Genomic DNA, 18,683 nt, shown 5'->3' on the forward strand with positions numbered 1-18,683 from the left:
TTAGAAATAGGAAAGAAAATGTGAATGAGTTTTCCGTAGAAGTTAGCAAGGAGCGTTTGAAAGATTAGTAGTTGAATAGCTAGCAGGGCATCCACGTAGAAACACTAAAATAATATTAAAAATTTTATGCATGATGCCGACCGTCACCACCTTGTTTCAAAAGGGATGCTCCTAAATTCCACCCACCCACCTACCCATCCATCCATCCATCCATCCATCCATCCATCCATCCATCCATCCATCCATCCATCCATCCATCCATCCATCCATCCATCCATCCATCCATCCATCCATCCATCCATCCATCTGTCCGTCCGTCCGTCCGTCCATCCATCCATCCATCCATCCATCCATCCATCCATCCATCCATCCATCCATCCATCCATCCATCCATCCATCCATCCATCCATCCATCCATCCATCCATCCATCCGTCCGTCCGTCCGTCCGTCCGTCCGTCCGTCCGTCCGTCCATCCATCCATCCATCCATCCATCCATCCATCCATCCATCCATCCATCCATCCATCCATCCATCCATCCATCCATCCATCCATCCATCCATCCATCCATCCATCCATCCATCCATCCATCCATCCATCCATCCATCCATCCATCCATCCATCCATCCATCCATCCATCCATCCATCCTAGGGTGGTGCCTCGATGCCCTCGCGGCACTGGCCATCACTACGAGCGCGCGCGGCGCCGAAAGAGCAGCAATCCGCAATGATGGCTTCGTTCAGGTCACATATACGCGCATAAACACGCGCGCGTGCATATGCAGGCTCGCGCTGATTTCTCCACACGCTCGCGCGCCCAATCAATCTAAGGTGCGCGCACGCATGAAAGCCGGCATCGCTACCGTCGCTCCCTCGGCGGCTTCGCAAACAAAACGTCCCGGAGTCGGCGATGCAGCTGTCGGCAATGTCCAAGCTGTGACGCACGCGCGCCGCATTCCCGACGCGATTTGATCATCAAGGGAGCGCGTGCGCTTTCGTCCGGCTGGCTGCATTTTCTCAGAGAGGGTCGATTACTGCGAGTTCAAGGACGCCGCGGCGTAGGGACCACAGGGGTTCAACGGGTGTAGGCGCCCCGCTGCCAGCAAGCAGCGACGAGGTCACGAATGGATATGTTGTTGATGCTTGCGCGCGTGAGCGAGTGAGCGAACCTCGTATGAAACTCGCTCATTTCGTGACACGCCCTTTGCTTTTCTCCTCATGCAAATGGGACTGCATACCACAGTCTGCATGCGAAAGATTTGTCCTTTTTTTTTTTTTTTTTTACGTTATTTCGTTTTTCTGTGGTTCTGTGCTCTGGCCGCATTTACGATGGACTGCGAGACGTGCAAGAATGCTCACAAGTGTATTGAGACTCCAGCACACATTCGGAGCGGCATTATATAGTGGTTCGCGCAAACTGCACTCCCACAACTCCTCCCTCCGAAACGTAGTAAGCCAACATCGTCTGTCCTTAAATGCTGGTTTCCAACAAGATTTCGGGCAAATTTTATGGAACCTCTGACTTTATTCCCACTCCACTCTGTTCTTGGGACGAAAAGAAATCAGACAAAACAAAACAAACTAACTAACTAATAAGCAAACACAACCACTGAATAACTTCAGTGCTAGCGAAAGGTTTAGTAGAGCGAGAATAAATGACAAAGCTACGAGTAGTACTGCTCTAGATGCACTAATTATTCCTGAGTTGCTTTTTACTCTTACGCTGCTTACTAAGCGCGCACATTTTAAAAGGTAGACTTGTACATTGCTCCGATTTCACAAACGCCTGTCATATGCGTTCTCAAGGCCGTTTGTTCCTCCGCATCCCATATAGCTGCCTGCTAGAGCGTTCGTTGACTCTGACATCGCATATCAACACGCGTTAGCCTAGAGAGAGACAGAGAGAGAGAACGCGGTCGGAGAACTTTCTTGTAATGACACCTTTAATGTCGGGCCAATTGTATATACACTGACACACTTGCACTTAAACGTATACACTCGCACGCACATCCACTGGGCAGTCAAGAGTGTTAGGGCGCCGTCCAGACAGCGTCCGGAGCCGCACCTTCGAGTCTGGACGTGTGTACGTGGGAGAAGTTACACGCGGCGCTCCCTGGGCTCTGCGCAATTCTCTGGCGCACCCCTGTGACTTCGCGCTAATCCCTCCGCCGTCTACAGCTGTTTGCATTCCGGGCGAGGCGCGCACAGTCGCGAGCATAGGCGCCGGGACGGACGCAGAGAGCATTTGCGTGGCTCACACCCTCTGCACGATCGAGCCTCCCATACGCATGAACTTACCGGTGTGGCAAGTACGCAGTCAGCTTTTATACAGATGGAAACCGAAAAGAACTGCTAATTTTGCTCGAATAAGGTATAGTTCGAATTAAGGTTTGGTTTGGTTTATACCGGGTCCCAGTGCGACTCAAGCAATGGAGAACGCCGTAGTGGCGGATTCCGGAAATTGACATCGGCCGCCTTGCATTTCGCCTTTATCGAAAATCGCCGTCGCGGCCGAGATCGAACCCGCGCTCCTGCCAGGGCCCGCTTGCACGAAACGATTTTAAGACTGTCTTAGCTAAGTCCAGACTTAACTGATTGTAAAAGATAGGCCGCTAGCATGGCCATTTAAGACTGGAGTCGAGACTGGGCTTCAGTCCTACCTTGAAAGTCGCTTGCACGATTACGACCCTAGTGCCGTCTTAGTTAAGACACAAGGACGCCGTACACAAGCAGAGAAATTAAGGAAACACAGGAATGCGCTGGCCCTGTCCTCGCTGTAAGATGTAAACCTTCCTTCAGTATTGCGCTGCGTAAAATCCGTGCCATTGCTTTTTGCGGCTTAAGATTGTATTACGAGGTAAAAAACCCCAACTGGTTGCTGAAGGCGTTCCGGGAAGCCACTCTGGTTAACACGAGCCGAACCGAAGTGTTCGGAACCCGAGCCGCCTTAAAGAAGTCTGGTCTTACTAAAGACACCGTTTAAGTCTGGACTTCACTCCGACATTATCATGCAAGCCTGCCCTCGATTCAGCCCTGAGCCGCTGCCACGGAGTGGAGTTAGAATTGAGGGAAACCTGACAGCACTGTCAGTGGCGTCGGGACCGCATCGCCTGTATGATTAAACCGGAAGTCCGAATGACCTAAATTCAGCATCTGTCATGTATAAGTTGCAGCGAGGACCTGATAGGAGAGACGAGGAAATGGAAAGTGTTCCCACAATGCAGCAAGAACAGTAAATAAATAAATAAATAAATTTAAATGCGCGCATTGGGCGGAAAGATGCAAAGCCTTGCAATTCTCTGTGCATCTCCCACCTATGACCGTTCACCCATATACCAACTTCCACTCTCGAAAGAGCTACACCCGCCTGCATCCCGCCTTCACAAGGCTCTACCTATACCCATGCACCTTCAAAAGCTTCCTGATACCACGAACTTATGGTGAAATCAGGCTCAAATACGCGGGTGGGTCGTCCAGCAGCTGACGAAGCTGTTTACTGGAGGCGAACATCGTGAAAAGGTTGCTGGCAACGCGCCTCTGCTTTTTCTCGCACATTCCCACAGCCGCTTTTACTTGCCCATCACGAAAGCGTTTTCGTGACAACAGCGTGCACGTGGCCTTCGAAGGGCTTCGGGGGGAGGGGGGGCCTTAAATATATAAAGCCTCTGAAAACACGAATTCGGAAAAAGGAAACGGGCGCGAACATGCACCGACTTCAAAAAAAGCGTTCTTGCTCACCAGAGAGACCAGAAAAAAAAAATCCGTTCATCGCAGAAAAGGCGTGTATTCAAAACGCTGGGGCACTACAAACTTGATTTAATTTAGCGCTTAGATTATTCCAAAAGCTTTCAAATACTGGCTGATGAGTGAATATGAAGTCTCAAAAACGTACAGTTGCTTTGGTACTGATGAAGCCTCTGGCAGGTGGTAGCTGTCCAGGCAGGCGACATGGCCGGGCACTGATTTGTCAGCGGGTTCTGCGACGTCCCAAGAAAACATGACATGGTAGAGTTGGCAGGAGCTGCCAAATCTGATTACTCCCTAGGAAGACGAGAAGGGAACTTTCGGATCCCGAGTCAGACACGTATGCTACCCCTAGGCCACACAGGCACGCTCGTACGGCTTGGCTAGTTTGACTTTGTGCCGAATGACCTTTGACATAAGTGATAGCTTCCCAGACAACACATCAACTCCACATCCTTACTGGATAATCCGCGGAATATCCCCGGGAGCACCCGTATGGAATATGATTGAACCTCCAAAGGAGCATATCCGTCGGATGTCCCGTTTACTTCCCGTTTAGAGCCATCCTAAATACATTCCAGGACAATTGCCTGAGATTATGCACCATGTCGCACAAAAGCGAGTGAACGATCCCGCACAATTTCACTATTAATACCAAAACAAAATGCATACTATTCGTCTGATTGTAGCTAGAAATAATTGTCTCTGTCCTGGTACTATACTCACCATTTGCTAGCTAAAATTTCTTTTGCGCTTCCACAACATAGTTTGGGGGATTGCAACTGATTGTTCGTTGTGGATTGTCAGAGCATATAAACAGCAAATGTAAGCTCTTAATCGCATTGCCTGAAACATAAAAATTGGCCCTTTAGAAAATATATATGACTCAGCAATATACTTCATTACACGCAGCCTACCATGATATAAGGGTAAAGATCCAATATGAATCACAAGTGCACAAAAATCACTAGTTAAGCGTGGCACCCAACTAACGTGGCGCCGAACTTTTCCTCAGGGCACAAAAGAGGTCTAACTAATCACTTTATTTTTGTTGTCGACAAAGAAATAAATGAAGAGGCTCAATTAACAGAACTTTGCATGTGACGCCGATTAATTTATCATAAATAAAATAAATAACAATTCACGAGAATATTTTATGTTGCTTTGCTGGTCTGCAGTCCAGTACTGAACATGCAGGGACATCCTTGTGGAGGACTATATATAGAGGTACTTGAAGTATTTGCTTGTGATTATCCCGAGGCGGTGGTTGTTCTATGCTTTGTAACCTGTGAATGTGTGCATAAGAATTTGAAGTGCGTGTGTGTCTCTAATGCACATATATAATTTGTAGCATTCCTTGTGTGTATAAAGCATAAAGCAAATTAGCAATTCCCCAGAAATTAATTCTGTACATGAGCTTTCAATTTTAGTTTTATTGAGCCAAATATGGTATACATGTGTTGAATCAGTCCATAATTCCAACATGAGTTCAACACAAAAATAATAGAAATAATGTTCAGAATGGTCACCTCCAGACGGTGGCCACTGCCGTTCAATTTCAACTCTGCCTCAATATTTTGCCCACACTAGCCCTTCTTGGTCCAAACACAAAGGTGGCATGTTAAGTCTGCTCAGAACACCAACACAATCTCAGAATTATTTTTCTAAAGGAGCTTGAAAACAACATATTTTTGGAGGACATCATAATTGCATGCTTATGTAAAAGGCAGGGCTTAGAATAACAATATACCGAGAAAAGGCTTCTAAACAATGTCCCATAAGCTCCCAACACACCCTAAACGTATACCATAGCGTTATTGTTCGGGACGTCCTGGAGATGTCCCGTCGTGATTAATTCGGAATGGTTTTTGGAATTTCCTTGGAACTGGTCCGGATTTCCCTAGTACATTCCAGTCTCCCATAATCGGAATTCCTGGGATGTCCCAGGGACGCCTGTGTGTTGTGAGGGTTACGACTGAGAGAACGTGCAAATAGAGACGAGTGGTTAAGCGAGTGGCCTATTCTTTTTTCCTATTTCGCACACTATCACAGACCCTTTTACTTACCCGTCACGAAGATTGCCTGAGCGACCAGAGCCTGCGGCGGATAGTCATTTTTTCTTGCTTGGAGATCCCCTGTGGGGCCACTGCGAGAGGAGAGGGATGGCAGTCGTGCTGCTGGCTCCTTACGGAGGAAAGCGTTCTTCCGAGAACCATAGTTAGTCACCCTCCTTTCTTTTCTGACTATTCGGCCTCACGTCCCCATTAGGTCACTTCAGGCGTCGTTTGTTTCGACGCAAGGCCACGCGCGGGAAGCGAACGTCACCAACACGAGCAGTAGCAGTGTGTGTAGTTCTTCCTCCGGCTCGCCTGTCCCTTGCCATGTGGTAATTACAGCGGCGTATAAACGCGCACGCCTTGTATGTTTGCGCGGGTTCCAGAAAACACACAAGCGTTTCAAGGACATCCCAAGGATTCAGATGATGGGTGACTGGGATGTCCTAGGGAAGTCCTTAATAAATAACCCAAACATATCAAATGAAACAAGGAAAAACGTCTTCAGGGCGTTCCAAACAATATCACTGTGGGACATGTTTGGGGTGTGTTGGGAGCTTATTGGAACATATTATAGGCGGTTTGCTTTTGTATATTGTTATTCTAAGCCCTGCCTTTTGCAGGGAGCCTTGTAAGGAGCATGTAATCATGTCCTCCATAAATGCTTTCTGTTTCTAATTCTCCCTTATAAAAACTATTCCGAGCTCGTGTTCTTCTGAGCAGACTCAACATGCCATCTTTAATTTGTATTAGGACAAGGCAGGGCTGGAGTGGGAAGAATTTGAGGCAGAGTTGAATTTCAATGAAAACGACCACTGTGCCGGAGTTGAGTATCAGGGTTCAAATCCGGATACTTCGGCACAACATTTGGGCATCTTAATCACTGCGCCACCGCGGCGGGGCTCTCACACATACATACAAAAATGCAGGCGCACAGTTTGAGCGCATATAACCTACAAAATGCGAGGCATGTATATATAGTGTCTCACGTTCCGAGTTGGCCGTGGCAAACAGTTGCGGCGACACATCCGAAATGTTAGTCGCAGAGGTCATTTAACATGTAGAGCCAGCCAGCGGTATGTTTTTATGACTGTCGTGAGGGTGGCTGCTATAGTAAAAGGAACTACTATATATTATCGAGCTGTATAGTACACGGATACGCCATTTTAAAGCATGTGTCTCGTAATAACATTACGAGCGCTTTCAACCATCTGTTTTCCTTCCACTGGAAGACTCGCAGCATCTACTTTATGGGTGAGCGAATAAAGCCGGAAATGAACTTAGGTACCGAATCGCATACAAGTCGAATAGCCAAAGTACAATCGGGCCCGTTTGAAATCCGCGCTTGCTAATTAGCTAATTAGTGTAATTGACTATCACTCCGCTCAATTGTAAGTACATCCTCGCTTGTCTGTGTCCAAATCTAGGAAACTAATTAATGATTTATAGGCCAATTGGTTCATTAACTAAACTCAGCCCCACTTACTTGGAGCATCATTATACCATCCCTTTAAATGGTAGCATATGGTTACTAGGCAAAGTACAATTGGCCTCGTTTGAAATTCGCGCACTGTGACGTCACGACCATTTCGACCAATTGAAAAGTGTGACATTTATGTCGACAACTCCTGCTTCAGGGTGTCTAGCAAACCACTATTTTCAAAATCCCTAACTTTTCCAGGTTTTTCCTGATTATTTCAGGTCAAATTCCCTGACGAGTGAAGAGGCTCAAAAATGTAGCTTCTGATGACAATGAGCATAGACAATAATTCCCAACCAAAAGCTATTTATTAATCATATTCTGTAGTTTAAATAGTGAAAGGCTGTTATTAGTGTTAATGGCATATAAAAGCGTCGCAAGTTTACTGAAAATTGAAAGCGCGCTGATGCCAGCCTGAGCAGAGCTCTTTGATACTACCAGTTGCGAAATTTCCTATAGTCCCCATGTATAAAAAAACGGCGGTTTTGATTGGTCAGAAAACGGGAGGATATAGGGTGCCTCGATGCGAGGCGCCTTAGGTTACGGCCGGTCTCGAAGGAGAGCGCGCTCCTTTCTCCCTCGAGACCGGCCGTGTCTAGGTGCATAATAGTGGCGGCGTCCGCGGCCATTAAAGGAAACTGCGTGTCAGTTGCAAACTTTCAGATTGTTGATAAATGCTCAATCAGCTGGAAAATAAAATTAGTTCAACTTGCAGTAGCGAAAATTCCTAACAATAACAGCTCTAGAAGCGAGTTTCAGAACGGTCGAAAATGTTCAAAAATCGATTTTGAGAAAGTCATTTTCGGAACGTTTATCCTTTTGAGCAGCTGCAGCCAAATTATTAACGCTGAATTCAGCCAGGAAATGCGATAGAATAGGCTTTCAAAACGTCAAGGCCACTGCGAAATGCCCCCCGAAAAGGGGAATTTTGTTCGAAATTCCCGCGCGCGCACCGCGGGCGTTGCAGCTTGCAGCCGGCCGATCGCCGCCAGCTCTGGCACTATAGCTCTGGCTTTTCTTTGTGCGCATTTGGCACTTGCGGTGCGTTATCTCAAAATAGCTTCGCTCAAGCGGACTGGCTGCGTGCGCCGGTTATCCAACGGTCGTTTATGATTTCTGATTAGCTCTCACGCGGCGCGCTTTTCAAGCACGCCGTTCCACGTCTCCCATTGGCTGGCGTGATCGGCGCGTCATTTTTTTTTTTCCTTGCTGTTTTGCGTTCACCGCCGTGGCCGCCGCTTCATGCGCGTCTCCGTTTGCACCGCTTTGTGCAGCGTTTTTCCTTGCGATCGAGATGCCGGAAAACAGTAGACTAATCGTGCACGCAACGAGCATTTGGAAGCCGTAAGAAACGGGCGTGGAACAAAAACCAGAAGTCGGGACCTGAGTTACAGCCGGTGCCATACCTGTTAGATGTGCAGGGAACATCAACCACGCTGCCCGATGACACCGCGGGTTCAGATTACAGCGCGAATTGCATCCCGGATCACTACACTTTGAGTTGACGCCGCCGCCGCGTACTACTACAGCGGAGCCGGCGCACTGCCGTTCTGTCAGAAAATTCCGCGACCCAACGCCAGTTCCACCTCGGCGTTAGCGCGGAATGCGATGCCGATACTGAGTTCGTGATTGTGGACATAAAAGTTTTAAGCAATTTTATTGCGCACACACACGAAGCGCGGAACCCGCGGCGAGATTGCGAAGACATGAGCGATCAACCGCTGGACTGTCACAACGGACCTCAGCTGTAGCTCAGCTCGCCGATCGCTTTCGCGCTGGCCGCTGCCTGGTTTTTGTCGCCTACTACTCTCGCGCAGCGCTTCCGCATATTTTATTGAGTACCCAACTCACGTGCGCATTGGTTCATCTATTGTGGCAGTCCAGCCATGCGCTGGCGTCAAAGTAAACATTATGCGCCTCGCCTTGCGGCGCGGCCGCGGCGGGGGCCGCGCGCTCAGCAAGAAATCTGCATGAATAACATAAGGTCTGTTCGATTCAGCTAGTGCCAGTCAGGTGCCAGCGAGGTGCAGTTTCAGTTCTGTGGTTCAGGTGCAGCGCGTCAGCAGCTAATGCCCCTCAATGAACTAAAAGTAGCGCCAACATTTGAAGATTGCCGCCCGCCTTCTCTCTGATGCTTTCCTTCGGCGTTCGACCCTCCCATTGACCGAGCGCTGCCACGTGTTTCCGCGCGTTATTTTTGAAGCGAAAGGCTTCACTACGAGGGTTGGAGTATAGGTTCGCGTGAGCCGGTGCAGATTTGCCAGTCCCAGTTCTGCGCATGCGCGAAACCTAGTGACGCAGTCTCCATCCGGGAATCGCACCTCCATCCCTTGGATCCCCAGCCGAGCGCTTTAGACGGCAACATCGCCGAAGTCATATTTAAGAAATTTCTGAAGTTCTCCGACAGTGAGGATGAGGAATCCGACGACTTGCTTTCCTTCGCGGCAATACAGTTATTACATCGTGGTTCAGACCGATCAAGAAAGACTGGTTCGACAGACAGCAATTGACCGAATTCCCGCACAAGTGAAGCATTGCTGCGATATTTCAGCTTTGAACTGCGGAGTCTGTTCAGGTTGTCACAAAAGACCTTAGAAGAACTCTTCATTTTCACGGAGAACTCGTCATTTTGTGGCCCATATACGGCAACACACCAACGAGGGGACGGGAGAGGGGCAGACTGGCTAAGATGTAGTGGCATGTACAAAGGAATTTTCACAGGTGATTACGACTCAAGCATGAGGCATCATCATCATCCTCTTCACGTGCTAAACAATGTGAAGAAACCGGCGACCAATTATGTTCTTTTCTTAAAGTTGTTGCACAGCCTCCGCTTTTTTTTTTTTTGTCGGTTTGTTTCAAAATAAAATCTGCCTTCAGTGGAAAGGAAAACACTGCATATTCAGAGATGTATCTCAGCATAAGAACTTTTAATGCGAAAGCATTTCTTGACTCCTGAGTGGAGTGGAGCGCGAATGCATTTTAAAGCAGCAGAAACAGGGTGAAGGTATACATCAGAATAGAACAACACTTCCTGAATCCAGAGAAAGTTACCTTTTTTTATTGCTCTATAATACACAGGAGCGCTGCTTCGAGTGTTCTCGTTTACATATACATACTGTACAACGATGCGCATGCGCACACAGCAGCAGCACAAGCGACGGTTGTTGCGGCATGCGGCAGCAGTGGAGGGATTCGGAAAAGGAATATTCGGGGGTCCGTACAAAAAAGAATGGGGGCAGTAGGAGAGTCTGCCAGCAGCCCGCAGGCAGGCCCAGACAAAGCCCCAGGCACCAAAGGAGCGGGCATGCTGGATACACCTCCACGCCCCTACTACTATGTACTGCAGCGTATACCAAAATAGTCGCGGCAAGTGCCACTGGCAGCGAAGCCAGAACCGCGAAGGAGACGACTGGCCTCTCTTTTTTGCAAGGTTTCAAGAGGGACAGCGCGCACGCTTGTCACCGTGTGGCGACGGGCAGTGTGCACAGCAGACACTTGCCAGCAGCTGTACAAAAAGCGAACACCACCAACCACAGGTGGCGTGGGATCAACTACCCATATTTCTTTTTACTTTGTACAATTTCTCTCTCCTTCTGGTTCGCAACTCTGTCAGAGCACAAAAGCAAAGCACGGTCACCACATGCCAAACATACACACACACACATACCTGTACAATGAAAACGTCTTCTCAGTCATATATCAGTCCTGCGAAGCTGACAAGCAGCTCATGAACGTTAGCAAAGGCAGTCTGTGCCCCTACCCACACATAAATGGTGGTTCACAGCAAGGACAGCCAAGCAAATGATGCATGGCACTCAAGGACGTAAAAGTGTCGTCTTCTGAATGGTTAAGGAGACCAGTTATGGTGGGAGCCTCCCAGTTCTAAACAAATACAACTTACAGCTGGCAAAAAGCTGGATGCTGGCACGGTGACCAGAAATAGACTTGGGCTCACTGCATATGCACAGCTTGCAAGCTGAATATGTGCGTACGAACCAATACCATTCCACCATACACCAGTACCAGGTTCCCAGTCTCGTTTGACACACTAATAATGGGCAAAGGCAGTTAAGAAAATGAGCCCGATTCTTTTGGTCTGAAACCCAAGAAAACTTTTGGTGTTGGTACGATACCAATAAAATGTGCAACTAAACACACAGGCTTCACAGTTATGCTAATGAGAAAGGCTAGCCACCAATGCCAAGTAAATGCACTCTATCTTTTGTTTTGACAAAAACCTCTCTGAAGACACTGTCAAAGCAAGGGGAACCAATAGCAAAAGTCTTCAGTCAGTTCACAATGAACACCAGGCCTCAACTCCACCTCTGAACACAGTGTCTTGAGCAAGAAAGAAAGAAAGAAAGAAAGAAAAAAAAAAAAAAAAAACACACTACAAACAGAAATGATATGTTTATGTCACGTTGAAGTGCTGGATGTGATAATGACATGTAGCAGGGACTCAACGGGGTTGCCACAGGACACAGTAAAGTGCACTTTAAAAAATAAAAACAAGGGCAAATTATGCTTCTATAAAGTGAAACCTAGGTCCGTATTCAGAGTTTGTGTGTCATTATCGCCTTGACCTCAAGTCATTTGATTTGTGGAAACAACGGAGCCGTAAGTGGTAGTGACGTCCGGTTCCGGTGTTTCCACAAATCATATCACTCGAAGCCTGGGAGATAACGGCACTTCTGAAAACAATACAAATGGAGTCTGAGGTTAAAATGATTGAGTGAAACAAAAGGTGCGAAAAGGATAATGCCAATAGCAAAAATAAAATATAATGGAGTGACAGATCTAAAGCATAAAAGGAAAAAAAAAACAGGGAGGCATTTGTTCTTAAAAGTTTCAGCAAAGCGTGAAAGAATGTCTGCATAAGCGTTCTGTTCACTGAAACAGCGGGGTACCTACATTTGTGCACAAAGACCAACAAACAATAAGAAATGACCAAGGCTGGTAAAATTTCAGGCCCTATACAATATGAAAACCGCTGCAAGCTTCTTACTAAAGTGTAATTTACTGTGCTTAAATTTAGTAGCTCGGCTCACAGAAAAAATTCACCTTTCTAGAACGCAATAATGCATGCCGCTCTGTGGCTGGCATGTTGTAGCTGACCAGTTTGAACACCATCCATGGCACAACATCAGGCCCACCATTCCGCTATTGGCAAGACACCAGGGGCATGTATCGAACAGCCAATAACGTTAAAAAAGGCAATTGAGGTTTTTTTTTTTTTTTTCCCTTCTCCCAGAACAACGGCCTACTTAGCAAGTTCCTCTGAAAAGTCACACAACACTGTTACAACATCCAAGACCAAAGAAGCATGAGAACATTGTTTCAAGAAACTGCTCGAGAACGTTCATTCACCACTGTAGCAGTGTCCGCAACAGTTCTGCTCTGTCCCACAAGCAAAATGCGTCCGATTTTCAAAAATACTAACCATTGTAATAACCTATACGCAGCAAGAAAAAAAAAAAAAAATAAAAAGCAGCTCTTGTATTAGATGCCACTAAAGAACAGCAGCACAGACATAAGAGGTGGTTGGAAAGTGCAAGAAAATGGCGCCATTCAAAAAAACAAAGGCGCAAGCCTAAGGCAGGAGAGTCCAAATGCGTCTACACACAACAATTGTTGGAATGGAAAGCAGGGTTAGAAATTATCATTACAGTTCTAACCGCACTGCAGGAGACCTATCACAATGTGTGCAATACAATAATAATAATACTAACAAAATGCAGAGCCACGTATAAGACACGAATGCTCCACTTTGCTGTTGCAATTTTACAAAACGGCACAATATAAAATACTCAAATAATAATAATAATACATTCCTAAAACAATGATTAGTCGCATAAATTGTTAGATGAGAGGCCCCCATGAAGTGCCCAGGTGAGCCCTATAAAATAACAAGTGCTCATAACAAGACAGGGAAAACACACTGATACTGTACAAAAAAGAAAAGCTATGTACCATATATATGTATATATATATATAATATATATATAATTTCAGCCTCACTGGGCAATGGCATAAGGTTTTACTATAGGCTGTGCTAAAAGAATATGTTAATAATTACTAACACTCCACCCGATGGTGCCCTGAGACATGTGATAAAATAAATAAAACCCACGCTTTCTAGGTGGTAAATATAAAATCAACTTTACACACACCTCACAACGTAGCGGCAGCAATTCCCCCCCCTCCCCCCATACCCCAGGAACTTCTTGGCTGTATCCGCAAAGGTGGCAAGATGGCCACAAGTTGTAGAAGTTATACGGTGGCTTTCGCTCCTGCTCCTTCCTTCAGCACGAGAATATGCTACCACAGCACATACAACAGAGCATCATTCAACCTCCTGCTCAATGCCAACATCACCGAAAAGAAAAAAAAAAGCCCAGAAAGTTTTGCCGACTCCCCAGTAGCTTTGATGTTCCAAGTGTACCTGGACATGACGATAAGCCTACACAAAATAATCGAAGGCCAAATATTTAGCACACATGAAGCAAAGCAGTCTGACCTAACTTCACTGTCCAATTGGCTGCAAGGCAACTGTAGCTTGCAGTGCTATTCTGCCTCAACAACGTGAATCAGCTAAAGTGAGAGTCTGTCGAGGTAGGTCACTTTCTGTTTGCCGCTCCACCCTTTTGCTGTATTTCCCTAGTAGCCAAGGGCATCTATTAAGCCTGCCACCACTTGACAATTTTTCCTCATACTTCTAAGGCACTGCCTTCATGCCTGTAGGCCATTTTAGTTTTAGTAGATGGTAAAGCCGTGATGAGAAAGAACTTTCGGGTTGTTTATACACTACTGCCCCAACACAAACTGTAGGACATCTTCAGAGGCTGCAGGTTGGCAAATACACTGCACACAGAGCGGCAAAGCAACATTTTTTGCCTTGAAGGTTTAAGGAGACTGAGCTCACCAGTTGAACTACCTAGGTTAACAAATAAGGCCATTTCCAATAAAGCTCCAGAGCAGCAGCGACGGCGAAAATAACAGGGCAGGAAAGTGAACAAAAAAGGGAGGACTTGTGCACTTGGAATGCATACGAGGTGCTCAGAGCTTCACCTCATAACAGCAGTGCCTGAAGACCTCCTTCAGTAGAAAAAGCTGCTTACAAAAAAAAAAAAAGAAATCTTCCCAGTGTGCTCTGGAGGGATCGCCGACTATTCCTTGCGGCCAGGCATAGGAGGCAGGCGGCCGGCAACGCGGTCACCCCCGGGGGATTGTCACTGTGGATGGGTTTTCCCGAAGAACTGGCAGCAGAAACGGCAGCAGGCACTTGCCCCGGGACAGAATGAGAGAGCAGTTGTGGCGGGCTCTGTCACCGGTCACTAACATGGGCAAACTGCCGGTGGCGATGACGGTCACGTTCACTTGCAGGACGCGGGGACGATCACTCAATGCCAAAGGTGCTGGACTCTTCGACGGCAAGGAGCAGCTTTTCATGAAGCATGTCAAACGATGAATATGGGGGCAAGTCTAGCCTGTTGAAACAGGTGTGAGCCCTGGGTGACAGAAAAGAAAGAGGCCATTTTCAGTCCAGTAAATGGCATGACCGCTGCTTTAATCCTACACAATCCTTGCTGAACAGAACCCATGAAAGGCGCCTTCCAACATACTCACTGCACTGTGGGTCACATGTAGATCACATCACTTATACATGCTGTGCAGACAGGAATACTGGGTCACACGAAGAAGTAGGTTTAGATTTATGGAATCAAACACCCCAGTAGGACAGATTTTACTGTGAGGTCGCCCTTCTTACACCTGACAATAAAATCTGTCTCGTGGCTTCATCGTGTGAACCAGTATCTGTGACTACGCAGCATGAATAAACAACCTTGACCTGCCCGTGACCCAAGTCCTTAGCAAACGTGCTAAACCGCGGGAACAAGGTAAAATGCCAAAGGCAGAAGCAAGATCCTTGAAGCCAACCTGCACTCATGCATCTTGTATTGTGTTGCCTGCGTTTCTCGTGGCATAGTTTCGTTTTAGTGAAGTCGGTTGTTCGCACTTGTGACATGTGGGCAATTTAACAGAACAAAATTGAACAAACATCACTTTGTCCATGACTGCTTGTGAGCGTGACGGAAGCCACCGAACGTGGTGGTGGTCAAGCGCCGTTGAGTACAAAGTCCTTCTTCGACCGGATGGCACAAATCAATTTCATGAGGTGACACTCGTTTCGGAGCATACCAGAACGGCGCCAAAATTCCAACATAACAGCCAGATTATCACTGCACCGGTTTCTGTGACAGAACAGCGAGACTGGCTCATTAAGATGTGGAAGCCAAGAAACTGCAGCACCTGCAGAAGCACGGTTCTACCGTAACAGAGAAGGCAAAATGACTACCTGTTCTTTAAGCTGTCCCAGTATGGTGTATTACGGGTGGCTGTTGCGATACGTTTTCCATTTTGGAAGCAAAGTTCATTCTTGAAGCACCTTTGTTTGCCCTCAGTTGACTGTTCTCAGATGGGCAAGTTTACAGCTGACTCAATGAGCAAAAGCGATCCTACCGGTGAAGAAAGAATGCAGATTCCAGATACAGTTGAATCCCGCCACAACGAATACCGCCACAACGAAATTTCCGTGACAACGAATAATTTTTTATTCCCTGCGAGTATCCTATAAGAATTAATGGCCTAAATTTCTCTGCACAACGAACCATTTTTGCAGAGCGTTTCCGCTTCAACGAAATTTTCGCGTTCAAAGTCGAAACCGAAACTAGTTTTATTGGCGAGAAGTCCAAGTCAAATCCAAAGCCACATTAAGCATGAAATCACGTGATTGCAGTTCCGCCATTTTGGCTTTGTGTCGTGGTCGCGTTGTTCACTCGCTGCCTTTCTCTTCGACAACGACGAGTTTTCATCCGCAGGACACGATGGCAACGCAAGTGAAAAAACGCAACTCTTTCCCTTGAGCAAAAAGCTCAAATAATCGCCCAAGCAGAAAGCGGAAGGAAGAAAGCGGCAATTGCTGAAGACTTCGGAATTCCTGCAAGTTCGCTGTCAACGATTCTAGGCAATAAGGACAGCGTGAGAATGGCACTTGCTTCAGGCACATCCTCGAAGCACAAAAAGGTGACGCGGCCCCTCCATGAAGAGTTGGACAAAGCAGTGCATGCGTGGTTTGTGGAAGCACGAGCCAGCAACGTCCCCCTGTCCAGAAGCATCGTCCAGCAGAAAGCCTTGAACTATGCATGCCTACTTGGCATTGATGATTTTAAAGCCAGCATTGGCTGGCTAAACCGTTTCAAGGCCCGCCATAACATCGTTGGAAAAGTGTTGTGCGGCGAGTCAATGTCAGCAGACGTGGACGGAGCAGCTGCTTGGAAGGCGAGTAACATGGCCGGAATTTTAAGCAACTTCGCGCCTGCAGACATTTACAACGCCGACGAGACCGGGCTATTCTACGAGATGTTGCCGGCTAGGACGCTCGACTTCAAGGGGCAGCGCTGTCACGGCGGCAAACACAGCAAAAAACGCATCACAGTGCTGCTTTGCACAAACATGGATGGCTCGGACAAGCGTCCGCCGTTAGTCATAGGCAAAGGTGCCAAGCCGCGCTGTTTTAAGGGAACTCGTAGCCTACCTGTGCAGTACAAGGCGAACAACAAGTCATGGATGACCCGCGCTATTTTCACCGAGTGGATGATGGCATTCGACCGCGACATGAAGCGGCAGGGCCGTAAAGTTTGCTTGCTTTTGGACAATTGTTCAGCGCATCACTCCGACGAAGTCAAGCTCACTAACACGGAGCTGAGGTTTTTCCCTCCCAATTGCACGTCTGTCTTACAGCCTCTCGATCAGGGCGTGATTCTTAGCCTGAAGCGCGCTTACCGCGGGAGGTTAATTCAGCGGCTGCTTTTTAACACTGAAACCGGCCGAGACACGAAGGTGGACTTGTACGTGGCACTGCAGATTATGTCTGCTGCCTGGAGCACACTGGGGCGCTCAGTAATTGTGAACTGTTTCAGGCACGCCGGATTTGCCGAAGGTCGACCCGTACACTCTGCTGGCCTAACACCAGGCGTTACAGACGACGACGAAGAGGCGTCACCGGCTCCGGGGATCGCGGCCGCCTGGAAAACGCTGGGAGAAATAGGAACCGTGCCGCCTAATCTCGAGCTCGACGAATACATCGGCGCTGACGCTTGTGTTGTTGTTCACGAAGACACTTGTGTTGTTGTTCACGAAGATGTGAGTGATGAGCAGATCATAAAAGCTGCCCGGAATGATAAGGACTCTTCCGATGAAGAAGACGACGACGTACAGGAAGCGCCGGCTGCGGCAACCGCCGTACAGGTGATGGACGCTTTTGATGTCATCAGGAATTTCGTTGCTGTCCGAGACGACGATGTTGCAATGGGTTTGCTGACCGAGTGCGAAAATCGCGTGACGGCGTTGCTCGCCGTGAAGCGTAAGCAAACCAAGCTTACAGATTTTTGGCATTAAACGCCTTTGCTGCTGCTTGGGCAATTCTTTCTGCGTTTCACGTCAAATTTTTGCGATAACGAAGTTCCACGAGAACGAATTTTTTTTCGTGCACCGTGAATTTCGTTATAGCGGGATTCAACTGTAGTGGCGATTTATGTTGCACACAGCAATGAGAACTTTTCTCAGAAAAGAAAAAAAAAAAAGACGAATAGAAAAGAAACCTTCAGCGATGACAGCGTAGTGAACAGTCGCCTAAATTACAGTAGCCGACGGGTAATTCGGACTCCAATAATTCGGACTTGTAGGATATTTCGGACTTCAGTGAGGCACCGTCAGTCACCCCATAGAAGCGCATACATATTTGCGACGGATATTTCGGACTTTAAAAGTCCGAAAGTTCGATTTTTCGGACTACAGTTGAATCCCGCCACAACGAATACCGCCACAACGAAATTTCCGCGACAACGAATAATTTTTTATTCCCCGCGAGTATCCTATAAGAATTAATGGCCTAAATTTCTCTGCACAACGAACCATTTTTGCAGAGCGTTTCCGCTTCAACGAAATTTTCGCGTTCAAAATCGAAACCGAAACTAGTTTTATTGGCGAGAAGTCCAAGTCAAATCCAAAGCCACATTAAGCATGAAATCACGTGATTGCAGTTCCGCCATTTTGGCTTTGTGTCGTGGTCGCGTTGTTTACTCGCTGCCTTTCTCTTCGACAACGACGAGTTTTCATCCGCAGGACACGATGGCAACGCAAGTGAAAAAACGCAAAACTCTTTCCCTTGAGCAAAAAGCTCAAATAATCGCCCAAGCAGAAAGCGGAAGGAAGAAAGCGGCAATTGCTGAAGACTTCGGAATTCCTGCAAGTTCGCTGTCAACGATTCTAGGCAATAAGGACAGCGTGAGAATGGCACTTGCTTCAGGCACATCCTCGAAGCACAAAAAGGTGACGCGGCCC

The 18,683-nt window shown here is 47.3% G+C and overlaps 1 protein-coding gene across 2 annotated transcripts in view; it reads right to left on the reverse strand.

Moving 5' to 3' along the window:
• Window positions 1-10,316: 10,316 nt before the first annotated feature.
• LOC146199186 (E3 ubiquitin-protein ligase HECW2-like) overlaps window positions 10,317-18,683 on the reverse strand; it is a 59,538-nt gene continuing 51,171 nt past the window's right edge. For both annotated transcript variants that reach the window (XM_084594651.1, XM_084594650.1), the window contains exon 24: window positions 10,317-14,788. In XM_084594651.1, coding sequence (XP_084450777.1) covers window positions 14,677-14,788 — 112 coding nt within the window. In that variant the 3' untranslated portion in view covers window positions 10,317-14,676. The remainder of the gene's footprint in view (window positions 14,789-18,683) is intronic.

This window comes from Amblyomma maculatum, chromosome 2 (genome assembly GCF_055883805.1).
Source record: "Amblyomma maculatum isolate TAMU_Amacu chromosome 2, ASM5588380v1, whole genome shotgun sequence".
In the NCBI taxonomy this organism is placed as follows: Eukaryota; Metazoa; Arthropoda; class Arachnida; order Ixodida; family Ixodidae; genus Amblyomma; species Amblyomma maculatum.